The 27,301-nt window shown below is 39.8% G+C and overlaps 1 protein-coding gene across 3 annotated transcripts; it reads right to left on the bottom strand.

Moving 5' to 3' along the window:
• Positions 1-346: 346 nt before the first annotated feature.
• cdh26.2 (cadherin 26, tandem duplicate 2) lies at positions 347-26,535 on the bottom strand. Of its 3 annotated transcripts, none has more exons than XM_079803017.1 (17): positions 26,382-26,535; positions 18,913-19,029; positions 18,648-18,803; positions 18,414-18,558; positions 14,927-15,099; positions 14,657-14,788; positions 14,368-14,550; positions 13,811-14,130; positions 13,560-13,702; positions 13,041-13,265; positions 12,580-12,801; positions 5,342-5,460; positions 4,501-4,608; positions 4,098-4,181; positions 3,981-4,013; positions 3,800-3,886; positions 347-1,745 (listed from the first exon to the last, which is right to left on the bottom strand). In XM_079803017.1, exons 1-17 carry the CDS (start codon positions 26,415-26,417, stop codon positions 1,542-1,544), a joined length of 2,487 nt encoding a protein of 828 aa, XP_079659143.1. In that variant the 5' UTR covers positions 26,418-26,535; the 3' UTR covers positions 347-1,541. The 3 variants fall into 3 exon arrangements, 2 of the variants coding, with proteins under 2 accessions (XP_079659143.1, XP_079659144.1); XM_079803018.1 differs by having other exon boundaries at positions 18,913-18,997; positions 26,382-26,485; XR_013815472.1 differs by having other exon boundaries at positions 348-1,745; positions 4,501-4,523; positions 26,382-26,479.
• Between the last annotated feature and the right edge of the window lie 766 nt (positions 26,536-27,301).

The raw sequence follows: 27,301 nt of genomic DNA, 5'->3' as shown, positions 1-27,301 counted from the left end.
ATGTCTAAATGTTGCATTCCAGCTCCTAGACCTTTAGAGATCATAACAAACAGGCTTTAGTATGGATAGGCTGGATTTAACCCAGTTGAGTGGCATTTTAAAGCTAGCACTAGATTATGTGTCAGCTTAGTGGTTCAAACGCAGCCCTAAAGATTTACAAGTGATAGGTAGGAAACTAGTTGTGGGACAACGATAAGACTGTGAAGCAAATGTGAAGCGGTTACTGTTTGGCAGGTAATAGTGCTGTGTTTTAAGCATAAATAACAAAACTGGTAGAACAGGTCAAGGGACCTTATAAAACCCTATAAAACGTAACTTTTGCAGTTACCAATGAATGAGACCATTTATAGTAGCATGTTCTGCTTAAATACTGAGTTTTATTAAGAACATATCGGCTCCCATATGTCAAGGTACAGATAAACAACACAGTTTAACATTTTTACAGTGATGTTTCAAAAAAACAGCTGAAGCAAAAGCACTTGTTTCCTAGCTGACAAATGTTGCGCCCGAGGGGGCAACAGACCCAGATATGTCACAGGTTTTTGCATAACAGTCACAGTATTATCTCTTCAAACATGCTTATCAGTAACAAAGACTGCATTATCACCACCCACCCATGTTTTTTATCAGATAAAAGCATTTTTTTATTTTTAGGGTATGTTTATATGACACTGGTTTCAACTGAAAACATAAAACTTTTTAGTGGTTTTGGCTGTTCATTTACCCAACAATAGCGTTTTTGGGGGCCTGAAAAAGCTAACTTTTGAAAACAGGTTTCAAAGTGCGATGGTTTGAAAACGATGCCTTTACCGTCTCCAAATAAACAGTGACGTCATGCGCATGCATATTACATGTTCATGCATTTCTTGACAAAGTGACATCGCCAACTACTGGCCTGACCAGTACCGTTTTGACAACCGGGATCGTTTTGACAATTTTGCCGCCTGTTTTTGGGACATTATTGTCGTGTAAACATACCCTAATATTAAATGTCTGCAAAGCCTATTTAACATGTCATGTATGATTTATATCAGGGGTGCCCAATCCTGTTCCTGGAGATCTACCTTCCTGCAAAGTTTAGCTCCAATCCTGATCAGCACTTGATAATTACAGACAGGTGTGTTTGATCAGGATTGGATCTGAACTCTGCAGGTAGGTATATCTCCTGGAATAGGATTGGGAACCCCTGATTTACACTACAAAATTCAAGTTTTAAAAAAAAGAATCAACATAGAATGTGCAACATTCAAAAACAGCGACCATAATATTTTCTTTCTGAATGATGTTTTCTCATGTAGCCGATAGAAATTAACAAAATATTAAATTCCACTGACCCAAAACCAAAAACCTGAGCTCACCTAAAATAATAACACTATTAAACAGTAGAAAAATCTGTGAAGACCCTCTTTCCATTTGTCCTGATTTTTTTGACCCAGCATCCCTGATCCCTTTCAATATTGTGTCACTCTTTTGTATTTGAACACAAGTTTTAATTCAAAATATCGTTTTCAAAAAATCTGCTACACTTCTTGAGATAACGGTCACCTTTTCATCAGGTCAGGTCTGGAAATTGTTGCTAGTTGACTGAACCTGTTGTCCAGATTTCTAAGTATTTCTGGATGAAAGTCAATCTCTGGAATAGAGATTGCATCCAGTTCAGCATTGGCCATAGCTTTTCCTTCATCTGCGTAACAGTGTGGCTCATAAATAACAAACTCCTCATCACGGGTTTGAAGAGCAAGTTTCTGAAGAGAAGAAGGGGAGGGGGGGAAATTGTTCACCATCCTGTCAAAAATGTGGACGTGTTTCTCATGATCTAAAAATAATTTATAAATGCTTCTAAAATTAAAGGGGTCATGAATTGAGAAATCAACTTTTCATTCAGCCTATGATATATAAAAGTTAATCGTGAAATAAGAATATCCTGTACGTTTCGGAGCTGAAAACTTCCTTGTTAGTCAAAGAGAAGCTTTTATTGACACCAGGCCCAGAAAACGCTCGATCTCAGAATATGCCCGGCTGTGACGTCTGAGTGTGGTGAAACACCGGCTTAACCGAAGAAGAAGAACGCCTGATTCTGTAGCCCCGCCCACCAATTTGTGCATGGCATGTTATAGATAAATAACATACGCCTACGTGGAGCTAAACCGGATCGAACTTCCAAGCATTAAACATGCTGCATAAGCTTCCTTCAGATTCCAATTTTATGAATGCATGGATGAACTTTATTTTTAGTGAATATCCAGCTCACGTGGGGAAGACATTGCGCGTTTGTTCCTTCATTTCACCGGATTCGTTTGTAAACAAGAGACTGGATTTGCAGACAGGATGAGATTACATGAATGAATAAAGCAACACACTTGTGTGAGTAAAAATGTTTTTTATATGTGATAGTATTGCATTGTAACAGATCTATTGATTATGTGTACGTGTCTAACTGAACATAACTTAGCACACTGTCCCAGGCTGGAGAATCCTTTATTTGAGGTGTTGTTGGTTCATTGTGCTGCGGCCCGTGATCAGACTCGGGCCAAGGCTCGCAAAGCCCAACATTCCAGGGCTATGTGTTTTCCAGACGGGCTACCAAAACGTAAGCCCTGCCGACTGGCTATCTTAAATTGTGAAATAACATTCCTTTCTTGATGTGTGTTGTTCAATCTCTCGACTTGATTTTTTTTTAGGAAAAATACAATTGCGGAAGTTTTGATCATGTTTTGATTTGTCTGACTCTGCAGTGAGGCTTGTGCGTGTGTGTTAGTGATGCACGGTTCGCGGTTATATCCACCGATCTGGCGGGACAAGTAATGAAAAATAACATTTAACAATGAATTGCGGGTGGATGAGAGAAAAATCATTGTGTTTGTTTAATAAAGACATTTTGCGAGCCCTGTGGGCGAATCATTCCGGTTGCCGTTTCCCCACACGATTTCAAAACAATTCCTTACGTGTACTCATGGGGGAGCCAGAGCTCATTATAGTATGCAAAGCTTATCCAATCATAGCAGTGGGTGTTTACTTCAAGCGGCAACCTCCCGCAGTTTCTCTTGAAGCCAATATGGAAGTGCCTTAAACTGCAATTCATCGACTGGCCGCTAGGGACAGGCTCCAGAAGGGAGCAGAATCTCATTGAGCCCCATGTTAAAATGGCCAACTTTACAACAGAAAAAAACATGTTTACAGCCTGGAACAAATTGTGGTTTTGGTCTATACGGCCAATTTTGCCCTTCATGACAACTGTGAGGGGGGTGAATTTTTTTATAACTCATTCGTTTACATTATATAAAGCATTAAAGTTCTGCATAATTAAGGGCGTGGCCACTTCAAGTGACAGGTGGATAGCCATTTATCTGCTGTCTGTTAGTCATCGCGTCACTTAAGCTCCGCCCACACCCCGCCCTTTTGCCCATTTTCTGTTATCCGGGAGTGACGCGCTGCCAAGATGGCAACGGCCATCTCGTCCATACTTTGCGCTTCAGAACGCCTCATCAGAATCCTATGGGGGACGTCACGGACACTACGTCCATATTTTTTTACAGTCTATGGTTTACTTCCAAGTCTTCAGTGCGGCACACCCATAAAAAAGCGTTCCATGAGAGAGGCTCAAAACCAGGGAAGAAAATAGCCTATTACTTATTCATTATGAAGTTTTTGAATGTAAAAACCATGCCAACGTAATAAGTTGAACTCAGACAACAGTATATATTCTTTTTTAAAAGCCAGTTCATGACCCCTTTAATGATAAAGAATGAGTCCAATTCTACTCAATTAGCAGTGTATGTTGAAAGAAGCATAAAATCACCTTGTTGATGATATCAGCAAGGTTGCTGCCCAAGTAAGGTGCCTTGGCGTAACCAGCACTTCTATAACTTGATCTGATACTCGATCGCTGCTTGAAAAAAGCACAGATGATGATGTAAGAAAGGCTGATCTGAGCCGATGTTAGCATATGGTGTGAATTATTATTATCACATTATTCTTACTTGGAAATTTCTGTATGAACTTCTTGTGGAACTCTAGAATACATACATAGCAGAGACAGTCCATCACAAAACCAATGAAATGACCAAAACTTTGGAAACTTGGTTGTTAATACTCACCCTATATATTGAGCGTTTAAACGTCTGGTCGGTGTAGACTGGCTGTGGAGCCTGTGAAACTGCCTGCTGTTTTAAAGGGATCACCTGGATATTTTGAAGCAAAATGATAATTTTAAGAAAAGTTACACCTCTTGTATATGATAGCAAACAGGATGCAGAATTTCACAATTTTTTTGAAATACAATTGGCTGTTTTTAAAAGTTTTTTTTATTTTTTTTTTATTTTTTTTTTATAAAACATTTAATTCTTCAGTTTGAACAATTTATCATGCACACAACAAACAGAAACATTTCCAGAAATATTAGGTGATATTAATAATGTTTGAAATCAAGCCAAATATTATTTCCCAGAATGCTGTAATTAGCCCCAAAAGTCAAATATGAAGAGTTTTATTGTTACTCACAATTTGTGGTATGATCTTCTCTTCTGAAATCAAATTTGTAGACACATTTATGCTGGGATATTTTATGTTGGTAGAATCCGTTTTTTTAATGCCGATACTGGAAGGAAACTTTATGAAGACATCATGATTTAGATTAATAAATCATTCAAGACAACAATGGATGTTTTTTATAATTATGTGTATAATTACACAGTACTTTCCACTTTACAATAAGGTTTGATTCAATATTATTTGTTATTGAATTAGGTAGCATGTACTATGAACAATATTTTTTACAGCCTTTACAAATCTCTTAAGTTAATGTGATAAAAAACATTTTACTTTTCTTTTCAAAAGTTTGGAGGTAATTTTAAAATAATTAATACATTTATTCAGCAAAAACATTGCATTGATCAAAAGGGACAGTTAAGACATTTATAATGTTACAATATATTTCTTTTTCAAATAAATGCTTTCTATTTGTAAATTAATCATATATCTTTATATATAAAATTAAGTAGCAGCTGTTTTCAACATTGATGATTATAAGAAACATTTCTCGAGCATCAAATCATCATATCAGAATGATTTCTGAAGGATCATGTGACACTGAATACTGGAGTAATGATGCTGAAAATTTAGCTTTGGTCACAGAATTATATATCATTTCAAAATATATGAAAATAGAAATTACCATTCAATTAACAAATGCTATAAAAGTACTGTTCATTATTTCATGTCATTACATAAATTAATGTTGACATATAGAACCTTGTTGTAAAGCGTTGCCTAAAACTGAACAAAACGCACAAATTCAAATATTACTGAAAGACGGCTACTGTGGTTTGTGTGATGAAATTACCTTGCAGTCTGTTCCTGGATTTTCCGTATTGGTTATGATGAGACGACCAAAGGCATCTTCCATTTCAATAATTCTTTTCTCTGCCTTGCAGGAGATCAGGAGGACCATTAAACACATTGCTGAAAAAAGAGAGAATTTCTTTTTGCCTTGGTTCAGCCGTGGATAAATAATGGAAGACCCCCAGAGAGAGTTATAGTGGAAAGGTTTTGCGTTAATACAGAAAATCTCGCATTGATTCAGTCACATTTGACCCTGACCAATGATGTACCGATGCCCCAGGATTCAGACAACTTCAATCTCTCCGGAAATATATTGTCCCATCCACCTAAGACACTAGGTCTCTGAACCGGCAAAGGATGAGGAGGAGCAGTTGTAATGGTTAACAGGAAACTTATGCTGCCTTCATGTGCTTTCTGAAAATTCCCACTTCAGAAGTTGTGATTATGAGCTTGTTGCATTCAAGTGCTTTGTTGTCAGAATTAACAGGAATCCTGGAGGACACCAGGTTTATTCTTGCCAATTTATTGGGGAAGTCTTATTAAAACCAACATTATATATGTAGTGTCACATGCACTGAGAACCATATAAACCCGTCCGTATGAATAGTCCGCTTGCTGACGATTCTGTAATTTTGGTTAAATGCAGGCTATTTTTGTGTGTGTAAGACATACTATACACTTCAAATGATTACTCATCGTGGCAAGCAGTCTTGGCTAGGGGTGTTCGATTCCAGGTTTTTTGGAGTCGACTCCGATTCCCGACTCCCACTGTAATGTTTCTGTAAAAAATTGCAATTTTGTCTTATTTCTTAACCTGGGATTTTAATGCTTTGTGTCAGGGGAAAATAAATACTTAATTTATTTTCCCCTGACACGAAGCATTAAAATCCCCTTAAAAAGCAGCACACTTTTAGTGTGACCGTCCGAATTGCAGATACCTAATTTTACAGCGAAAAAAGTCATGAAAAACAGCTGTTGCACTAAATGCAGATGATCATTGTCTTAAAAGGTGAGTTAAAGATACTAAATACTAAAATACATACAATTGATGTTATGGTTAGTTTAATGATTATGAACACAAGGTTAACCATGGAAAACCAAATCTATACCTATTTATTGCATTAATATACCATCATTTAAACTAAAGCTAGCATGGAGGAAGCCTATGTATAATTACAATCTAAAGTCACTATGACTGTCATCTATTTCTAAAGTAAGCTACAGTACATTTAGGATAAATACGTTTGACAACGTTTCTGCGACAGCTCTCTGACGTGGTGTACTACATCAGTGTCTGATTTCCTTGCTTCATTTCATTCTCTCCTTGCTTATATAGTGCACTCAACTGCCATGACCTATATAGGGATTAGAGAATCAGTAAACAAGTGAGTGATTTCAGACACAGCAAGAGAGTCGACATTGAGAGTCGATACCTGTGCTGGAGTCGACCCCTACTCTAGGGCTATTCAGAGTCGAGGAATCAACTCTTTTGGAGTCGACTCCCCATCACTAGTCAAGGCCGAGGGCCGTGAGAGAACGGGGACGCTCATTATCTATTACGCCACCGGCCTCGCCCCTTTCTCTCACGGCCCTCTGCTTCGACTGCTTGCCACACACATATGTCAATATGCACTACATTAATGACAAGACAAGACGATCTAGCTGTTATGGTGAAAAAAACTAATAAATCATACCTGTCACAACAGTAGTTCTCCCCACTAGAGGTGTTCACAGGTCCAAATATTTGTACCCGAACCCGAAGAGACCCATAAATGTGCTACACGGAACCAACCCGGACCTGTCTATTGTTTGAAAAGCTTGACCCGATCATATTCCATAGCAAATTATTATTAACAGGTCAATAAATAAACCTCTAGTTAGCAGCCTTCTTCCTTACTGTACCTAACTGTGATGCAAACTATCCTCCTTGCCAAGAAAGTTCCATCCGTGTTATTCCTCTCTTGCCAAGCATGCTTAATCCTCTCATTATTCCAGCTTCAAAAGTCCACTTGCTGTCCCGGCTCACACTTTTCTCATTCTAATTTTACAAGTGCATGTTATAAAACACACACAGTGCTGACTGACTCTGATCACGGCCAGGTGTCTGATCAACTCGGGTATTACATACAACGTTAAACAGACCCAGGACCCGAAGAAATGGATTGGGACCCGACCTGGAACCGGCTGACCATTTAAAATGAGGGACCATTAAAAAAGAGGTCCCACTTTATATTAGGTGGCCTTAACTACTATGTATTTACATCAAAAAATAAGTACAATGTACGTGTTGTGTTCATATTGTATTGCTGTACGCTTTTGCTGATATTGAGGTGGATACAGGTAAAGTTAGGGACAGGTGTGGTGGTGTGGGTGAGTTTAAGGGTAAAGTTAGGGACAGGTGTGGTGGTGTGGGTAAGTTTAAGGATAAAGTTAGGGACAGGTGTGGTGGTGTGGGTAAGTTTAAGGGTAAAGTTAGGCACAGGTGTGGTGGTGCGGGTAAGTTTAAGGGTAAAGTTAAGGAAAGGTGTGGTGGTATGGGTAAGTTTAAGGGTAAAGTTAGGGACAGGTGTGGTGGTGTGGGTAAGTTTAAGGGTAAAGTTAGGGACAGGTGTGGTGGTATGGGTAAGTTTAAGGGTAAAGTTAGGGACAGGTGTGGTGGTATGGGTAAGATTAAGGGTAAAGTTAGGGACAGGTGTGGTGGTGTGGGTAAGATTAAGGGTAAAGTTAGGGACAGGTGTGGTGGTATGAGTGAGTTTAAGGGTAAAGTTAGGGACAGGTATGGTGGTGTGGGTAAGATTAAGGGTAAAGTTAGGGACAGGTGTGGTGGTATGGGTAAGTTTAAGGGTAAAGTTAAGGACAGCTGTGGTGGTATGGGTAAGTTTAAGGGTAAAGTTAGGGACAGGTACGGTGGTATGGGTAAGTTTAAGGGTAAAGTTAGGGACAGGTGTTGTGGTATGGGTGAGTTTAAGGGTAAAGTTAGGGACAGGTGTGGTGGTATGGGTGAGTTTAAGGGTAAAGTTAGGGACAGGTGTGGTGGTATGGGTAAGTTTAAGGGTAAAGTTAGGGACAGGTGTGGTGGTGTCGGTAAGATTAAGGGTAAAGTTAAGGACAGGTGTGGTGGTATGGGTAAGTTTAAGGGTAAAGTTAGGGACAGGTATGGTGGTGTGGGTGAGTTTAAGGGTAAAGATAGGGACAGGTGTGGTGGTATGGGTAAGTTTAAGGGTAAAGTTAGGGACAGGTGTGGTGGTGTCGGTAAGATTAAGGGTAAAGTTAAGGACACGTGTGGTGGTATGGGTAAGTTTAAGGGTAAAGTTAGGGACAGGTGTGGTGGTGTAGGTAAGATTAAGGGTAAAGTTAGGGACAGGTGTGGTGGTATGGGTAAGTTTAAGGGTAAAGTTAGGGACAGGTATGGTGGTGTGGGTAAGATTAAGGGTAAAGTTAGGGACAGGTGTGGTGGTATGGTTAAGTTTAAGGGTAAAGTTAAGGACAGCTGTGGTGGTATGGGTAAGTTTAAGGGTAAAGTTAGGGACAGGTATGGTGGTGTGGGTAAGATTAAGGGTAAAGTTAGGGACAGGTGTGGTGGTATGGGTAAGTTTAAGGGTAAAGTTAAGGACAGCTGTGGTGGTATGGGTAAGTTTAAGGGTAAAGTTAGGGACAGGTATGGTGGTATGGGTAAGTTTAAGGGTAAAGTTAGGGACAGGTGTGGTGGTGTCGGTAAGATTAAGGGTAAAGTTAAGGACAGGTGTGGTGGTATGGGTAAGTTTAAGGGTAAAGTTAGGGACAGGTGTGGTGGTGTCGGTAAGATTAAGGGTAAAGTTAGGGACAGGTGTGGTGTTATGGGTGAGTTTAAGGGTAAAGTTAGGGACAGGTGTGGTGGTATGGGTAAGATTAAGGGTAAAGTTAGGGACAGGTGTGGTGGTATGGGTGAGTTTAAGGGTAAAGTTAGGGACAGGTCTGGTGGTGCGGGTAAGTTTAAGGGTAAAGTTAAGGACAGCTGTGGTGGTATAAGTGGTATGTGTGAGTTTAAGGGTAAAGTGAGGGACAGGTATGGTGGTATTGGTAAGTTTAAGGGTAAAGTTAGGGACAGGTATGGTGGTATGGGTAAGTTTAAGGGTAAAGTTAGGGACAGGTATGGTGGTATTGGTAAGTTTAAGGGTAAAGTTAGGGACAGGTATGGTGGTATGGGTAAGTTTAAGGGTAAAGTTAGGGACAGGTGTGGTGGTGTGGGTAAGATTAAGGGTAAAGTTAGGGACAGGTGTGGTGGTATGGGTAAGTTTAAGGGTAAAGTTAAGGACAGCTGTGGTGGTATAGGTGGTATGTGTGAATTTAAGGGTAAAGTTAGGGACAGGTGTGTTGGTATGGGTAAGTTTAAGGGTAAAGTTAGGGACAGGTATGGTGGTGTGGGTAAGATTAAGGGTAAAGTTAGGGACAGGTGTGGTGGTATGGGTAAGTTTAAGGGTAAAGTTAAGGACAGGTGTGGTGGTGTGGGTAAGATTAAGGGTAAAGTTAGGGACAGGTGTGGTGGTATGGGTAAGTTTAAGGGTAAAGTTAAGGACAGGTGTGGTGGTATGGGTAAGTTTAAGGGTAAAGTTAGGGACAGGTGTGGTGGTATGGGTAAGTTTAAGGGTAAAGTTAAGGACAGGTGTGGTGGTGTGGGTAAGATTAAGGGTAAAGTTAGGGACATGTGTGGTGGTATGGGTAAGTTTAAGGGTAAAGTTAGGGACAGGTATGGTGGTATGGGTAAGTTTAAGGGTAAAGTTAGGGACAGGTGTGGTGGTGTGGGTAAGATTAAGGGTAAAGTTAGGGACAGGTGTGGTGGTATGGGTAGGTTTAAGGGTAAAGTTAAGGACAGCTGTGGTGGTATAGGTGGTATGTGTGAGTTTAAGGGTAAAGATAGGGACAGGTGTGGTGGTATGTGTGAGTTTAAGGGTAAAGTTAGGGACAGGTGTGGTGGTATGGGTAAGTTTAAGGGTAAAGTTAGGGACAGGTGTGGTGGTATGGGTAAGTTTAAGGGTAAAGTTAGGGACAGGTGTGGTGGTATGGGTAAGTTTAAGGGTAAAGTTAAGGACAGCTGTGGTGGTATGGGTGAGTTTAAGGGTAAAGTTAGGGACAGGTGGGGTGGTGTGGGTGAGTTTAAGGGTAAAGTTAAGGACAGGTGTGGTGGTATGGGTCAGTTTAAGGGTAAAGTTAGGGACAGGTGTGGTGTTGTGGTTGAGTTTTAAGGTAAAGTTAGGACAGGTGTGGTGGTATGTGTGAGTTTAAGGGTAAAGTTAGGGACAGGTGTGGTGGTATGGGTAAGTTTAAGGTAAAGTTAGGGACAGGTGTGGTGGTATGGGTAAGTTTAAGGGTAGGGTTAGGGACAGGTGTGTTGGTATGGGTGAGTTTAAGGGTAGGGTTAGGGACAGGTGTGGTGGTATGGGTGAGTTTAAGGATAGAGTTAGGGACAGGTGTGGTGCTATGGGTGAGTTTAAGGGTAGGGTTAAGGACAGGTGTGGTGGTATTGGTAAGTTTAAGGGTAAAGTTAGGGACAGGTGTGTTGGTATGGGTGAGTTTAAGGGTAGGGTTAGGGACAGGTGTGGTGGTATTGGTAAGTTTAAGGGTAAAGTTAGGAACAGGTGTGTTGGTATGTGTGAGTTTAAGGGTAGGGTTAGGGACAGGTGTGTTGGTATGGGTGAGTTTAAGGGTAGGGTTAGGTGTAAGGGAAGTGTCAACAGTGTATTTATAAATGTAACTACATACATTAATTACAGATGTAAATACATGCAGGTACTTTTTAAAATGTAAGTACAAAGTAAAAACACGTTTGTACACAATAAGTGCATTATGGCAAATGATTAATTAAAATGTTAGTACATAGTAGTTAAGGCCACCTAATATAAAGTGGGTCTATGGGGGACAATATTGCACCACACAAAGACAATTTAAACAACACAACGGAAACAAGCCACAACACAACAAAAACACCACAACACAATACAATGGAAACAGCCACAACACAATGGAAATAAGCCGCAACACAACAAAACACCACAACACAACACAACGGAAACAGCCACAACACAACAAAAACACCACAACACAATGGAAACAAGTCACAACACAATGGAAATGCTCCCATTGTAGTACCCTTTTTTATTTGCCATTAGCCAATTAATTTATATAGCTTTTTTTAAAGTGTAATTTAAATTATATAATATATTAAATATTATATAATATAAGGTATATTAAAAGCTGTTTAAAATAAAAAAGTAATATTGTTAGACCATCACCACAAAGCCCCAAATGTTAGCTTTAAAGCATAGTTTACGTGGTTGTGAGAAAAAGTGATGTGGAATGAATTCAACAGAAAAAATATGTGCAAAGTTCAAGGGTCCATAAAAACATTGGTATGGTTAAAAATTTGGATTTCGTTAGTCCAATGCTACTACAATAAATCCTGCATGTTAATTTTAACACACGTGGTTAAGAAACAACACCGTAAAATGGGTTGATTGCGTGCCCATATGGGAGATTCAAGGGTTCATTAAAAAATATATTGGTACAGTAAAAGCTCCATAGAAACATCTCTATGAATGGGCTGAGTGCGCAATTTAATGATAATGTATTGACCCATAAAAGTTTCAAGGGTTCTTAAGTTCATTGTGTTGTGGCTTGTTTTTGTTGTGTTGTGGCTTGTTTTTGTTGTGTTGTGGCTTGATTTTGTTGTGTTGTGTCTTGTTTCCATTGTGTTGTGGCTTGTTTCTGTTGCGTTGTGCACTACTGGGCCACTGTAGGATATTCCCCTGACGAGAGACCCTGGAAAACCAATGAGTCCTTTAAATCAGATGAAATCCATGCAGATGAACCCCCACGTTCAAGCAAGATCATTTTGTCAGAATGACAAAGCAGACCACGATAAACCTTGGCATGTATAGATACCGGTATGTCATTGGTTAGAGTCACATGTGACTGGATAAACATGAGATTCTCATAAGCGTACGTGAGTGCACAACCTTTCCACTATGATTACCATCGGTGGCAATTTGGGACATTGCAATAGAAGTGTAATTCTCAAAACCACATGTCACTCAAAAACAGGTTTCTACAGCATTTTGTTGATGTAGTTGTTTTACCACACCTTTGATGGTTGGATTGACTTGAACAGAAGGATGAGTTTTCAGTATGAAAACTGTTTGCGAAATCCTTCATCACCTATTAGGACTGTTAATGCCATCAAAACATTGTAAATCACAGAATTACCTATGAAGAGCAGAACTGTAAGAACAATCAACATGGTGGCAACAGGTCCCATCTGAGCCCTCCGAGCCATCCTCTCATGGCAGTTGGGAGTGATAGAGCAGTCACACACTGTGACTGTCAGGTTATGGATGGCGGAAAGTCCCTGCTGGTCTGATATTTTGATCTGGAGGAGGTGATGACCTGAATACACACTCTGATCTTTTACAAGACTCGCCGTTGGGCCTTTGAGAGATAAAGATGTGTTAGTATTACTGCTAAGTACAGATAGATAGAAGTAAAGATAGAAGATATTCAAAGACGTCTGTCTTTCTAAGAGATCTATGGCATTATTTGCCTAGAGTCAACATAAAGCAATGTTCATAACTTATACTTTTGTGATATTTTTTTCCAGCTGAAACAGGATATTCAGCGAGGAATAGTGTAGGGTGGACCGGGATAAGTGAAGTAAAAGGAAAGATTACCAAAGACTGGTTCAACTTTCCATTTGTCCTCAACATTTCCCAAAAGCTCATAGTAGAAAGGTGAACTGTATGGAGGAAGGTCCGGGTCTAGAGCTGTGATTTTGGCCATTGTGGGCTCTGTATCCAGGCACATCTTCAGTGTGTTCACTTCCAGCGTTGGTACGTTATCATTTTGATCACTCAGATGAATAAATAGAGTTCCAGTGCCTGTCAGCGGTGGCAGTCCTGCCAATCAGAGACATGGAGTAAAGAGAAATTCAGTTGGAGTATAAAACATGATAATGCCATTCATGATCAATCATGAGGTTGCAAGGTTAGGTTAGGTCTTTAATGAGGTTTTTATTTATTCATTCATTACGATAAGAGGACAGTTGTATCACCCTAACATTTCTGACAATGCCTGCTACAGAATGTCCTGCATTGGGCGGCAGACTTAAATGTCTTTACTGTAACTTTTGATTCATTTAATGCATCCTTGCTGAATAAAAGTATTAATTTCTTTAAAAACCATCATCTTACCATCATCCACGGCATATAGGGTTGCTCTATAGGTGTTGTTAATCACAAACGGTGACTCTCTGTCCAGAATTTTATTTGTGGATACTTGTCCAGTCTTTGCATCAACCGTTATCCATCCAGCAATATCTTCACCTTTAACAAATCTGAGAATCGAAAGAAGCAGCGGATTAATTCACCTTTGTTTATGTGATCCTGTTTCTCCAATAAACTACATTGGCATTCGTTTTACACAAACTATTAGCTTCTCTTACTTAAATGTGTTTATATGGCTTCCATCCATGTCTTTAGCAGTGAAGGTTGTAAGACTTGTTCCTGTGGCTATGTTCTCCATTACTGGAACGTGTTTAACAGGGGGTATAAATACCGGAGGGTCGTTGACATCTTCAACATTAATGGTCACTGAAGTGGTTTTATAGAGGTGTTCAACACTCATGCCAGGGTTTTGGGGTATTTTTTCGAGCTGCCACATGGCATTCTGTACTTGCTTTTTGACCTTACATGAAAAGTAAGGAATTTCATTCTGCACACTGATGGATAGATTTTGGTATGTTTGCTCCTCGTAATCCATTGGCTGTGTGTTTGGAATGAGCCGAAAAATAAAGAGAGTTTAGAGAAGTGTCAACATGAACGTATGCATACATATTTTTGTTTATTTTATATGTCAAAATAGCTTCTATCCCAGCATAACATAATAATACTGCATTTCAGTGTAAACTCTGATGCTGGCGCTATCAAAACATTTTCTCTGTTTGTTTGCATCATAACCAGCCCGAACCAGCAACACAATAAACGTCAACCCTCTGCTTACCTTAACAACTGTTAAAATCCCCTCGTTTGTAACAGGGTCCGTTTCAATTTTGAACTGCTCGTTTTTATCTCCGTGGATTGTGTATTTGGCTTTCCAGGCGTTTGAACCACGGGTGTCTTTGTCTGTTACTTGCAGCCGCAGAACTTCAACCCCACTTTCTCTCTCCTTGACCTTCCCAGGTCCCTGGAACACAAGTCAAATATTTAGTTTTATTGGGGAATAGGTTTAACTTGCCATTAAACAGAGAATATCACAAGCATTAACACTTCCAGACCAATATGAAACCTACTTTTTGGCCAGAGAACTCTGGAAGATTGTTGTTACCATCCGAAATATTGATTATCAGTGTACTTGTACTTGAGAGCTGTATCTTTTCTCCTCTGTCCTTTGCTTCAACCAGGATTGTATATTTCTGAGCTTTCTGAAAAAGATTAATTTAGTAGAAGATATTTTGTGGGAATAGAGAAATATTTATAAAGCACAAAAAGCAATGCATGCTATCTGAATGGAATGGTAAAGGATAGTTCATTATTACCAATGAAGGAAAATAGGTTCATACCTCATAGTCCAAACACCCCCTAAAATAAATTGACCCGGTATCTTTGCGCTGCTGAATATAAAATTCAACATTATCAGTTTTTGGCATGACAGACTTGATTGTGAAGTCAAATGTTCCATTGTTTGTACTAGAATCATCTTCATCCACTGCCAGTATTGTCCGTACTTCTTTACCTAGAAAAAAATATTAAGAAAAGTGTTAGAGGAATGTAAAGTAATTTCTTCACCTTATAATATTTAAGAGTACTGCAACCAGGCCTTCTTTTTTACTCACCCTTATGTTGTTTAAAATCTGTATACTGTTATTATTTTAGTGGAGTAAAAAAAGTATATACATTTGCAAGAATTATGCAGGAATTATTAAGAATTATTGCAAGCCCCTAGTGACCCTTAGGGTCTGTATTACATAATCCAATCCTATCTGTTTAGTAAGGCAAGGCAAGGCAAGGCAAGTTTATTTGTATAGCACATTTCATACACAGTGGCAATTCAAAGTGCTTTACATAGAAATTAAGTTAAAATAGTCATAAGTGAAGAAAAAAAAAATATATATATATATATATATATAGTATAACAGTTATAATAGGAATTAAAAGGAAATAAAAAATAAAGATGAAATCCCCTATCTGTGGTGGAAGAAAATGGAGAGTCAGGTTTACTTTAAAAATATTTGTCAGGTAACTGAGCGTTTAGACAGTACCCTTACAGACAAATCTTCTTGGCCTAACTTGAGAGCGTTCTCTAGATGTTTTACCCGCCAGAGCAGATCTAAACGGGTCTTCCTCGCACCGGAGGGAGTACTCAAAAAAATATTTGTCAGGTAACTGTGCATTTAAACATTACCCTTACAGACAAATCTTCCTGGACAGGTACACCAGGGCTATCTCTACTTTGTTCGACCGTCAGAGCGGATCTACACGGTCCTTCCTCTTACCACCAAGGCTATACAGATCTATCCGTCAGAGCAGATCTAAACGGATCGTCCTCGCACTGGAGGGATTTTGATTTATCGCTCCCCCGTCTCTCAACCTCTTCCACCCAGACAGCCTTAACAAAATAAAAAATAATAAAAAATAAAAAGTATAATTAAAAACTAAAAATAAAACAGGGTTAAATTGAAACACATAATTAAAGTGCAAGCAGTTCGGACAAAGCACAGAGCTCATTGAGTAAATGCATAAGATAAGGTGCAATCAGTCAGACGTACAGTGGCATAGCTCATTCAGTAAATGCACAGCTGAACAGATGTGTTTTGAGTCTGGATTTGAAAGTGGCTACTGTTGGAGCACATCTGATCTGTTCAGGAAGCTGGTTCCAGCTACGGCTGGCATAATAGCTAAAAGCAGACTCTCCTTGCTTTGAGTGAACCCTTGGTATTTCTAATTGACTTGATCCTGATGATCTGAGTGATCTGTTGGGTTTGTATTTAATCAGCATATCTGCAATGTATTGAGGTCCTAGGTCATTGAGTGATTTATATACAAGTAATAGTACTTTAAAATCTATCCTAAATGTAACTGGAAGCCAGTGTAAAGACCTGAGGACTGGTGTGATATGGTCATATTTTCTGGTTCTGCTCAGGATCCTGGCAGCAGCGTTCTGCAGCTCGCTTTCTAATGGTCTTTTTGGGAAGGCCAGTGAGAAGACCATTACAATAGTCCACCCTGCTGGTGATAAAAGCATGAACGAGTTTCTCTAAGTCTTGCCTGGAAATAAAGCTTCTAATTCTTGCAATATTTTTTAGATGATAGTAAGCTGATTTAGTTATTGCTTTGACATGACTACTGAAACTCAGGTCTGACTCCAAAATCACACCAAGATTTCTGACTTGATTTTTTGATTTCAGGCCTTTAGCCTCAAGATATGCGTTCACCTTGAGAATTTCATCTTTGTTTCCTAATGTAGTGATTTCAGTTTTGTCTTTGTTTAACTGAAGAAAGTTTTGGCACATCCAACTGTTAACTTCATCAATGCATTTACATAGAGAGTCAATGGGGCTGTAGTCATTAGGTGATAGGGCTAAGTAGATCTGGGTGTCGTCAGCATAGCTGTGGTAAGCCATTTTGTTATTTTTCATTATTTGGCTCAGTGGCAGCATGTACAGGTTGAATAGGAGTGGTACAAGAATTGACCCTTGTGGGACTCCGCATGTCATGGATGTCCACTCAGAGTAACCATTGATCATTTCACTTAGGAAATAGAATGTTTTTGGTCCCACTTTATATCAAGTGTCTTTAACTACTATGAACTAACATTCAAATTAATATTTTTTTAGAATGCACTTACTGTGTACATACTAGATTTTACAGTGTTTTTATATTATTATACAGTACATACAGTTACATACAATTATCTGCATGTATTTACATATGTACTATATTGCCAAAAGTATTGGGACACTCCTCCAAATCATTGATTCCAGGTGTTCCAATCACTTCCATGGCCACAGGTGTATAAAGTCAAGCACTAGGCATGCAGACGCTTCTACAAACATTTGTGAAAGAATGGGTCGCTCTCAGGAGCTCAGTGAACTCAAGCGTGGTGCTGTGATTGGTTGCCACCTGTGCAATAAGTCCATTCGTGAAATTTCCACACTACTAAATATTCCACACTCAACTGTTAGTGGTATTATAACAAAGCGGAAGCGATTGGGAACAAAAGCAACTCAGCCATGAAGTGGTAGGACGCATAAAATCTCAGAGCGGGGTCAGCGCATGCTGAGGGTCACAGTGCGCAGAAGTCACAAACTTTTTGCAGAGTCAATAGCTACAGACCTCCAAACTTCATGTGGCCTTCAGATTAGCTCAAGAACAATGCGTAGAGCTTTATGGAATGGGTTTCTATAGCCGAGCAGCTCATCCAAGCCTTACATCACCAAGAGCAATGCAAAGCGTGGGATGCAGTGGGGTAAAGCGCGCCACCACTGGACTCTAGAGCAGAGGAGACGCGTTCTCTGGATTGACCGATCACGCTTCTCTGTCTGGCAATCCGATGGACGAGTCTGGGTTTGCCGGTTGCCAGGGGAATGGTACTTGCCTGACTGCATTGTGCCAAGTGTAAAGTTTGGTTGAGGGGGGATTATGGTGTGGGGGTTGTTTTTCAGGGGTTGGGATTGGCCCCTTAGTTCCAGTGAAAGGAACTCTTAATGCTTCAGCATACCAAGACATTTTGGACAATTTCATACTCCCAACTTTTTGGGAAGAGTTTGGGGACGGCCCCTTCCTGTCCCAACATGACTGCACCAGTGCACAAAGCAAGGTCCATAAAGACATGGATGAGCGAGTTTGGTGTGGAGGAACTTGACTGGCCTGACCTCAACCCAATTTAACACCTTTGGGATGAATTAGAGCAGAGACTGTGAGCCAGTGGGAGTTTCAATGAGTTTAAATAAGAGTTTAAAAATGGCAAATGTCTTGTTGTGGGTGAACTAATCATTTAATTTTACAATTTCATAAATAAATTAGTGAAGTGCAAACATTATGGGTTACCTTGAGGATGTGACTCATTCACAGGCACATCATAGACTGACATCTTAAAATGTGGGGCATTATCATTTATGTCCAATATATTGATCTCCATCCCGAGCCGTGTATCCACTGCATTATTTGAATTGTTTATTGCTTCAAATGTCAACTGCAATTGAGTCCAGTGAATGTCAATATACAAGCCTTTGCAGTGTATTTAAATTAATTTCAATGATATTATGAAATGGGTGTACTTACATGGAGAACTTTTAAGCCTAGTTTATTTTCATAGTCCACCTTTCTATGTACTAAAACATAACCTTCCTTATCAATCTCCAGAAGATCCTTTGGCTCTTCATCCACACCCTGACCTTTTAGCTGGAAACTTACTAAATAAGACCTGTCAAGTACAATCTGAAACACAAACAACATGCACACTGAAACGTTCACATGATTATGATAATCCAGTACTTTTACACATATCAATTGATTGACATAAGTAACTCTTTCTAATGCCGCTCACCTTGCCAAGTTTATGTGGAAATGGACCAGGGTTTTCTTCCTCAATACTAAAAGAGTCAATGATCCATGAGCGCTTCTGTCTTCCACTGTAAGCCCACACACACACGGTCCAGGCAAACTGAGTTAAAAAGAAGTCGCCATAAATAAAGTTATTTTATAATGGTTATGTAAATGCGGGAATCTCACGAATTCTGGCCATATCATGTCCTATTTAAGCTACATTTTCATTACCTTTAGTGCTGGGTAGATTACACTTACATGAAATGCATAAGCCCCCCACATGACATGCAGGAAAAAATAGTAGGCTAGATCGTGTGCTTGATTTAGGCTACTAATGCATTCCCTCGATTTATACATTTTCCAGTGATGGAAGTCTAATGCCATTTCATGCATTCTGACTTATTTACACTGTTAAAGAGTTGGATTCTCATGTGAGGGAAACCACATTATGGTTGTGAGGGAAAGATAACTTTGTTCAGCTTCCCAAAGAACCCAGCGTTAAGGAAACAATGGAGGCATGCAGTTTGTTTTTCCGGGGCAACGTTGTTTGTTCCCGGTCATGAGTGGAAACCGCAGACGGTGAGTGAAACTGCATCAAATGTCTGTGTTTTTTTGGCAATCGGCGTGTAAGTGCATATTTCAACATCACAAACATATAGTGAATCGAAAGATATCCAGCGATAATGCCATGATGTGTGTGTGTGTGTGTGTGTGTGTGTGTGTGTGTGTGTGTGTGTGTGTGTGTGTGTGTGCTCGAGATTCTTTAGCTCCGCCCACTAAACTCCTCCACGAGCTCGGCTGTTTTCAGAAAGAATCGGTACAGCGTATCTGTCTTATAAATGTGATAAAACTAAAGACTCTTCGGAGATATGAAGGATGCAATACTACTCTATAGGTACTCAAGATTAACATGAGACTGGCAGAAACTGTGTTATGTACTCTTTAAAAATAAATAACATCTTAAACATTTTAAATTAAAATAAATAAATTATGTTAAAATGAAAATGAGCAAGATAAAGCAAATAAACAAATATTTATTATTATTATTTTTAACTTTCTGGTCTAAAATGATGGTCTAAAACTCAAACCAGCCCTCACAAAGATATTTGTAAATGTACACTTTCCCTCTTGTTCATCTCACGTTGGATTACCCGAGTTTGTTTCATTTAATAAAGAATATTTTAGATTAGATTAGATTCAACTTTATTGTCATTACACAAGTACAAGTACAAGGCAACGAAATGCAGTTTAGGTCTAACCAGAAGTGCAATAGCAGCAAGTGCAGGATATACAATGGATGCGTAAGTGCAGGACATGGATATGTACTGAATATGTATAAATATGTATAAATAGAGAGACGTTATTACTATAAACAGAACTGAATTTACAGGTGAATATGTACAGTGAATAAATATACAGATGGCTATTACTATAAACAGAATTTACAGGTGAATATGTACTATGAATATAATATACAGATGGCTATTACTATAAACAGAATTTACAGGTGAATATGTACTATGAATACAATATACAGATGGCTATTACTATAAACAGAATTTTACAGATAGAGGTATACAATAATATGTTAGGCTAATATGAGGAATAGCAGTGGATTAGGGTAGTGCAATAAATTATGGACAGAGCTATCCGAAAAAAAAAAAAAAAAAAAAGTGTAAAGTGCAGTGGAAAGTGGTTGCATATTACAGTTAGAAGTACAGTGCAAAATGCAAATGTAAACATTGGTACTATAAATACAGTCGGCAGTGCAAATGAGCATAATCCAGTTAAGATATGGCAGTGTAAGATGCATATGTAAACAGTTGTTACTGTGATAAACAGTCGGTAGTGCAAATAACAAAGTGAAGGAAGATGTGAGGTAGGAGAGTTATCAGTTTATGAGGGAAGTGGATCAACGGGGGTTTGAGTTCAGTAAAGAGACAGCTCTGGGGAAAAAACTGTTCTTTAGTCTGCTGGTCCTGGTCCGGTGGATCCTGAAACGCCTGCCGGAGGGCAGGAGAGAAAACAGTCTGTGGGCTGGGTGAGAGGAGTCCTTGAGGATGCTGCGAGCTCGATGCAGACAGCGTTTCCTCTGGATGTGCTCGATGGCAGGTAGTGGAGTCCCTGTGATGCGCTGGGCAGTTTTCACCACCCGCTGCAGTGCCTTGCGCTCCGCAACAGAGCAGCTCCCATACCACACTGCCACACAGTTGGTCAGGATGCTTTCTATTGCGCAGCGGTAGAAGTTCACCAGGATAGCCGAGGAGAGCTGATTCTTCCTCAGTGTCCTCAGGAAGAAGAGGCGCTGGTGAGCCTTCTTGACCAGGCTGGAGGTGTTGGTCGTCCACGACATGTCCGCCGAGATGTGGGTCCCCAGGAACTTGAAACTGGAGACACGCTCAACAGCCATTCCACTGATGTGGATGGTGTCGTGTGTGCCTCTTGACTCCTTCCTGAAGTCCACGATGAGCTCCTTCGTTTTGGTGGTGTTGAGGAGCAGGTTATTATCAGCGCACCATGTGGCCAGGTGCTGGATCTCCTCCCTGTAGGCGGTCTCATCGTTGTTGCTGATGAGACCAATCACCGTAGTGTCGTCCGCAAACTTGACGATGGAATTAGATCCATACACAGGCTTGCAGTCGGCGGTGAAGAGGGAGTAGAGAAACGGACTTAGCACACAGCCCTGTGGTACACCAGTGTTGAGTGTGATGGATGTGGAGCAGGTGAATCCTGAACGAACATTCTGGGGTCTGTCAGTTAGGAAGTCCAAAATCCAGTTACACATTGAAGTGTTGATGCCCAGGTCTCCAAGTTTGGCTATTAACTTGGATGGGATGACAGTGTTGAATGCTGAGCTGAAGTCAACAAACAGCATGCGTGCATAAGTGTTCTTATGGTCCAGATGGGTGAGCACAGAGTGCAGTGCCATGGAAACGGCATCCTCTGTGCTCCTATTGCTGCGGTAGGCAAACTGGTGTGAGTCCAATGTGGATGGTAGAGAGTCTTTTAGGTGTTCCAGGACCAGCCGCTCAGAGCACTTCATAACGATGGGTGTGAGTGCTACAGGGCGGTAGTCATTAGGGCACCTCGGGTTAGAGTGTTTTGGCACTGGCACAATGGAAGTGCGTTTAAAGCATGTCGGTACAGCTGCTTGGGCAAGAGACAGGTTGAAAATGTCTGTAAAAACCCCAGCGAGCTGCTCCGCACATGCCCTGAGCACACGTCCAGGGATGTTGTCTGGTCCAGCAGCCTTGTGCGCGCTGATCCGGCTCAGTGACTTGCAGACATCTGTGGAGGAGAGTGTGATTGGTGGGTGGTCAGCTGAGGGTTTGAGCTTGGTGGCAGTTTCTCTGTTGTCTCTTTCAAAACGAGCATAAAAGTAATTTAGCTCGTTCAGGAAGTTGACATCAGTGGCTGCGGGGGTGGAGTGGGTGGGTTTGTAGTCACTGATGGCCTGGATGCCCTGCCACATGCGTCGAGGGTCAGAGTTGGAAAAGTGACCCTCTATCTTTAGCTTGTAGCAGTGCTTGGCCTTTTTGATGCCCCTCTTCAGGTTAGCTCTGGATGTACTGTAGGCTTGTGCATCGCCTGATCTGAAGGCAGTATTGCGTGACTTCAGCAGGAGTCGCACTTCCCTGTTCATCCATGGCTTCTGATTTGGGTATGTGGTGATCTGTTTCTGGGTTGTAACACTGTCGATGGTGGTATTGATATGATCCAATACAGAGGAAGTGAATGAGTCAATGTCCGTGTGAGCGCCACTGGTGGCTTGAGAAGCAAACATACTCCAGTCTGTGTTTAGAAACCTTTCCTGGAGTGTGGAATCTGCCCCCGCAGGCCACACCTTGATGGTCTTCACTGATGGCTTCACACGGTTGATGAGGGGTGAATATTTGGGTGATAGAAACAAAGAGAGGTGGTCTGACTGTCCCAGGTGGGGGAGGGGTGTCGCAACGTAAGCGCCAGCCATGTTTGTGTAAACATGGTCTAAGGTTTTGTTTCCTCTGGTGTGGCAGGAAACATGCTGGTGAAACTTGGGTAGCACTGACTTTAGGTTTGAATGATTAAAGTCACCTGCAACAATAAAAGCAGCTTCCGGGTGATCAGTCTGTTGTTTACTGATGGCTGCGTGAAGTTCTTTCATAGCAAGCTTGGCATCAGCATCCGGAGGAATATAGGCTGCAGTGATAATGGTGGAAGTGAACTCCCGCGGTAGATAAAACGGTCTACATTTAACCATGAGAAACTCCAGGTTAGCTGAACAATGACTCCCAACAATAGCAGAGTTTGTGCACCAAGCTTTGTTAATGTAAATGCACAATCCACCGCCTCTGGTTTTACCGGAGCCATCTAGTGTTCTATCCGCCCGGAGTGTGTGGCGTCCCGCTAGCTCAATAGCGGTGTCCGGTATTCCGCTGTTTAACCAGGTTTCAGTGAAGATTAGGACGTTACAGTTCAAAAGTTTCTTACTGTGTGTAATGCTGAGTCGAATCTCCTCCATTTTGTTCACTAGAGATCGTACATTGGCAAGGAAAATGCTGGGTAAAGAGAGCCGGTAAGGAGTTAGCCTTAGCTTAGCTCTTAGACCTCCACGCTTACCCCGCCTTTGTTTACGATCACAGCGCCGCCTTCTAGCACTTCCGCCCGGCCGGGCAGAGCGCATCGCCTCGGGCGTCCTAGCGATCTCAGGAAGGAGTTGAAGATTGTCCATAAAACTGTCGGAAATTCGCAAACCAATATCCAAAAGCTCACAACGGGTGTACGATGTAAAAGCACAACTGTTCTGTACGAACAGACCCGAGATGAACAAGAAAAATACCGCAAAATTGCAGAGTCTGGAGAGACGCTGAGCCTCGCGATCTACTCGCGCCGCCATCTTGGTCATATTGGTAACATTTTAAAATAAGGTTCATTCCTTAACATTAGATAACTACATTAGTTAACATGAACTAATGATGAACTGCACTTATAAAGCATTTGTTAATCTTTGTTAATTTCAACATTTACTAATGCATTATTAAAATCTTGTTAACATTAGTTAATGCACTGTGAATTAACATGAACAAACCATGAACAGCTGGATTTTTATGAACTAACGTTAACAAAGATGAACTAATGCTAAACAGAGGTGTTGTTCATGGTTAGTTTGTGTTAACTAATGCATTAACTAATGTTAACTAATACAACCTTATTGTAAAGTGTTAGGCCTACCAGAATATTGTTTCAATCTTTTGGGAATCTTATTCACCTTCATCGGACTAGACGTTGACAGTTGTACAGTTGTTTTACATGCAGGAGTTTCTCATTTTAGTAGTAAGTCGACAAACAAACCTTGAACTACCACGTTCTTCCCCTTAAAAAAAGCCAATAACCCCAGGTTGCTCGAGGAGGATTGTTCCTGTGATTTAAGATTATGTCGTGTCAAAGTCAAAGAACCAAATTCGAATGGTTTTGTGGAAATATAGAAACACTGGAAGAAAATGTTAGGAGTAAGTTTTGTTTCGTCTTGGTTTCATGGTGGTCAGTTGCTTTTTTTCTTTGACCTGGTTTTCCTGCTCTTTTGTTTGCCCTTTGTACTTAATAGGGATGGGAGAGAAAAAAGAAAAATCGATGCATCGCGATTCTCTCTTCAACGATTCTGGAGCTTAGTTTTTAACCGAAGATGGGTAATTACGATGCACGTGCTTTAGAAACACCCGTATTCTGCTTGCTTCCAATTTCTCCCTCACACACACACACCAACACACACACACACACCACTCGAAAGATCCATAAAATAATCTTTCATAAAGTTCAGAAAGGTCAAAGTGAATTACAAGGACATTTCAAATGCTCGCGTGCACTTTGTGAAGATGACGCTCAAATTTATGTCTTAAGGGATTAAACAGACAAGACAAAAACATTATAATTCAAAAGAGCTATGTGCATTAGTGTGAATGCAGCTTCTTAGATCTCCCGCTCCGATGTCTATAATGTCATCATCAGTAATAAATCACTCAAGGAAAACGTTCAGATACTCTTAAATAGCCTACTGAAAGCACTCTTTGTTTATTGCTTGTAATGTTTCGTTGTTCTTCTTTATTATTTACTAGGCTACTAGTTTATATATTTAAACAGTACTTATAATTAAATAAAAACAAAAGATTTCAAGATTAAGAAATTAATGAATTAATGAATTAATAAGAAAAAAAAGTTGATTAAGAATTGTTTCGGAATTGGATCGTGAGGTAACTAAAGACGCCCAACCCTAGTACTAAATCCTCAGCTTCGGTCTGTTATTTGTCCTGTATTGTTTAATGTTTAACCTTTATGGTAAAGTGGTTGTGTTTTCTCCAACTGATTCTCCTCGAGCGCTTCACTATAGCCACATACACTCTAAAAAAAACTGCATAATGCATAATGTGCTGTACTTTTATGTATACATTTTTTTCAGGTGTTTTGCCTGTATTTTGAATTGTGCACTTCATTGCATTGTGTTTTAGGGTTAATGGAAATATCCGTAAAATTACGGGATAATTCACTTCAAAATTGCTAGCAAATTTCACAAATAATCCACAAAGGATGGCAAGTAACATGTAATTAAATGTGAATTTAAGTTAAAAGTCCTGAAATGTTTTCTTGTAATAACCTTTTATTTACAACTTCTTGATTTTTTTTTTAATAGTAAAGTTGGTTTTATATTTGAAGTGCAGTCCCCAAACTGCTTTGCATATAAACACTTTTGAAACGCTTATTAAAATGCCATCAAGGTCATTAAAATACAGCCGAAAGGGAACTTGTCAATAATAAACGATGCTGCATAAAGGATTCTTTATTCTTATTGTTTTTGGCCAGCATTCAAAGTAATAAATAAATTTTTTTGTGATGTTTCCCTTTCTAAAAATGCTTGAGGACATATAGGCTACACCTGGAAACCAATATTCCCTTAATGTCGAACACTGAAAAAAAAGCTCTGCACGGATTATATAGCATAGCCTGCTATGTAGTAATTAGATATCACCACTGCATTATTTGACTGAATTGACATAATTAATTAATTATTGTAATTCATAAATAATTGGTTTGACCTTAACAGATCTGCGTATTTGAGAGAATACCTTAAGGCATGAGCTGACAATGCAAACAATTCTTAAGGGCATGTACCATGATCTTCATTCCTGATTTGCAGGAATGAAAGCTACTTTAATCCACACTCTATAGTGGTAACACGTTTTCAAGTCACCAGAACTAATTCAATAAGCTATACCTAAAGTTCTTATGATATGAGACATGGCGAATAATCACATCAGCTTATCGTTCAATGGAAACTTAATATTCTTATGCTCATTGTACATAAACATGGATTTCACCTGGCTTTATACATTGTGATAGATTGCAACATAAACATCTACTGTCTTGAAATATGAGTAAAGAAACATGAGCCGGCGAGACAGCTCTAGCTGTATCACATGACACAGGTCTTTAACTCACCAGCACCAGGAGCAAACTGACAGGAAGGGTCTTCATGTTGAAGCCGGTGATATGCTGTGATCGTAAAGCAGTCCAGTGCGACTGAGTCTGAGCTCTTTCTCATTGAGAAATAGTATTCCAGGCTGCTCATATAACCGATGATAGAGGGGAGGGGATATTCAAAGGAACTGGGCAGTGTTATACTATTTTAGCCTTAGTTCATATTTTGGATTGCTCTCTCTCTCTCTCTCTCTCTCTCTCTCTCTCTCTCTCTCTCTCTCTCTCTCTCTCTCTCTCTGTGTGTGTGTGTTTAAATATGTCTACAGTTTTATTAGGTTTCAGGTTTTAGCTTTAGTTTGAGTTATTTTAGTGCGTCAACTTAAACTAAACCAAAATGAGAAATATTGCTTTGGCAACTAGCTGAAATAAAATAGGTGTAATTTTTTTTTTTTTTTTCTATGTTTTATTTTACTTCAAGTAATGCTTTTTAGTTTTGGTTAAAGGGATAGTTCACCCAAAAATGAAAATTCTGTCATCATTAACTCACCCTCAAATTGTTCCAAACCTGTATGAGTGTCTTTGTCCTGCTGAACACAAAAGAAGATATTTTGAAGAATGTTTTTAACCAAGCAGATCCAAGCAACCATTGACTACCATATAGGGTAACAAATACGGTAGTCAATGGTTGCTTGGATCTGATTGGTTACAAACATTTTTCAAAATATCTTCTTTTTTTTCAGCAGGACAAAGCAACTCATTTGGAACAACTTGAGGGTGAGTTACTGATGACAGAATTTTCATTTGTGGGTGAACTATCCCTTTAACAACAATAACCCTGGCTGGGGTAAAGAAAAGAAAAATAAACTCAAAAAATGTCTACATTTGGAAAAGCATACTAGTGTACTATTACTTTTCTACTAACTTTCTCTACTACTAATACT

The sequence above is a fragment of the Gobio gobio genome, assembly GCF_949357685.1.
Source record: "Gobio gobio genome assembly, chromosome: 21".
Taxonomy (NCBI): Eukaryota; Metazoa; Chordata; class Actinopteri; order Cypriniformes; family Gobionidae; genus Gobio; species Gobio gobio.
The sequence above is the reverse complement of the archived record's forward strand: the minus strand, read 5'-3'. Positions and strand labels throughout refer to the sequence as shown.

Coding starts and splice junctions, on each gene's coding strand:
- cdh26.2 (XM_079803017.1), bottom strand. CDS start 26,417: ATGAAGACCCTTCCTGTCAGTTTGCTCCTGGTGCTG. Junction 5,461..12,579: donor TACAGTTCTGCTCTTCATAG/GTAATTCTGTGA, acceptor CTCTTTTTTCAG/CAATGTGTTTAATGGTCCTC. Junction 4,014..4,097: donor TTAAACGCTCAATATATAGG/GTGAGTATTAAC, acceptor TATGTATTCTAG/AGTTCCACAAGAAGTTCATA.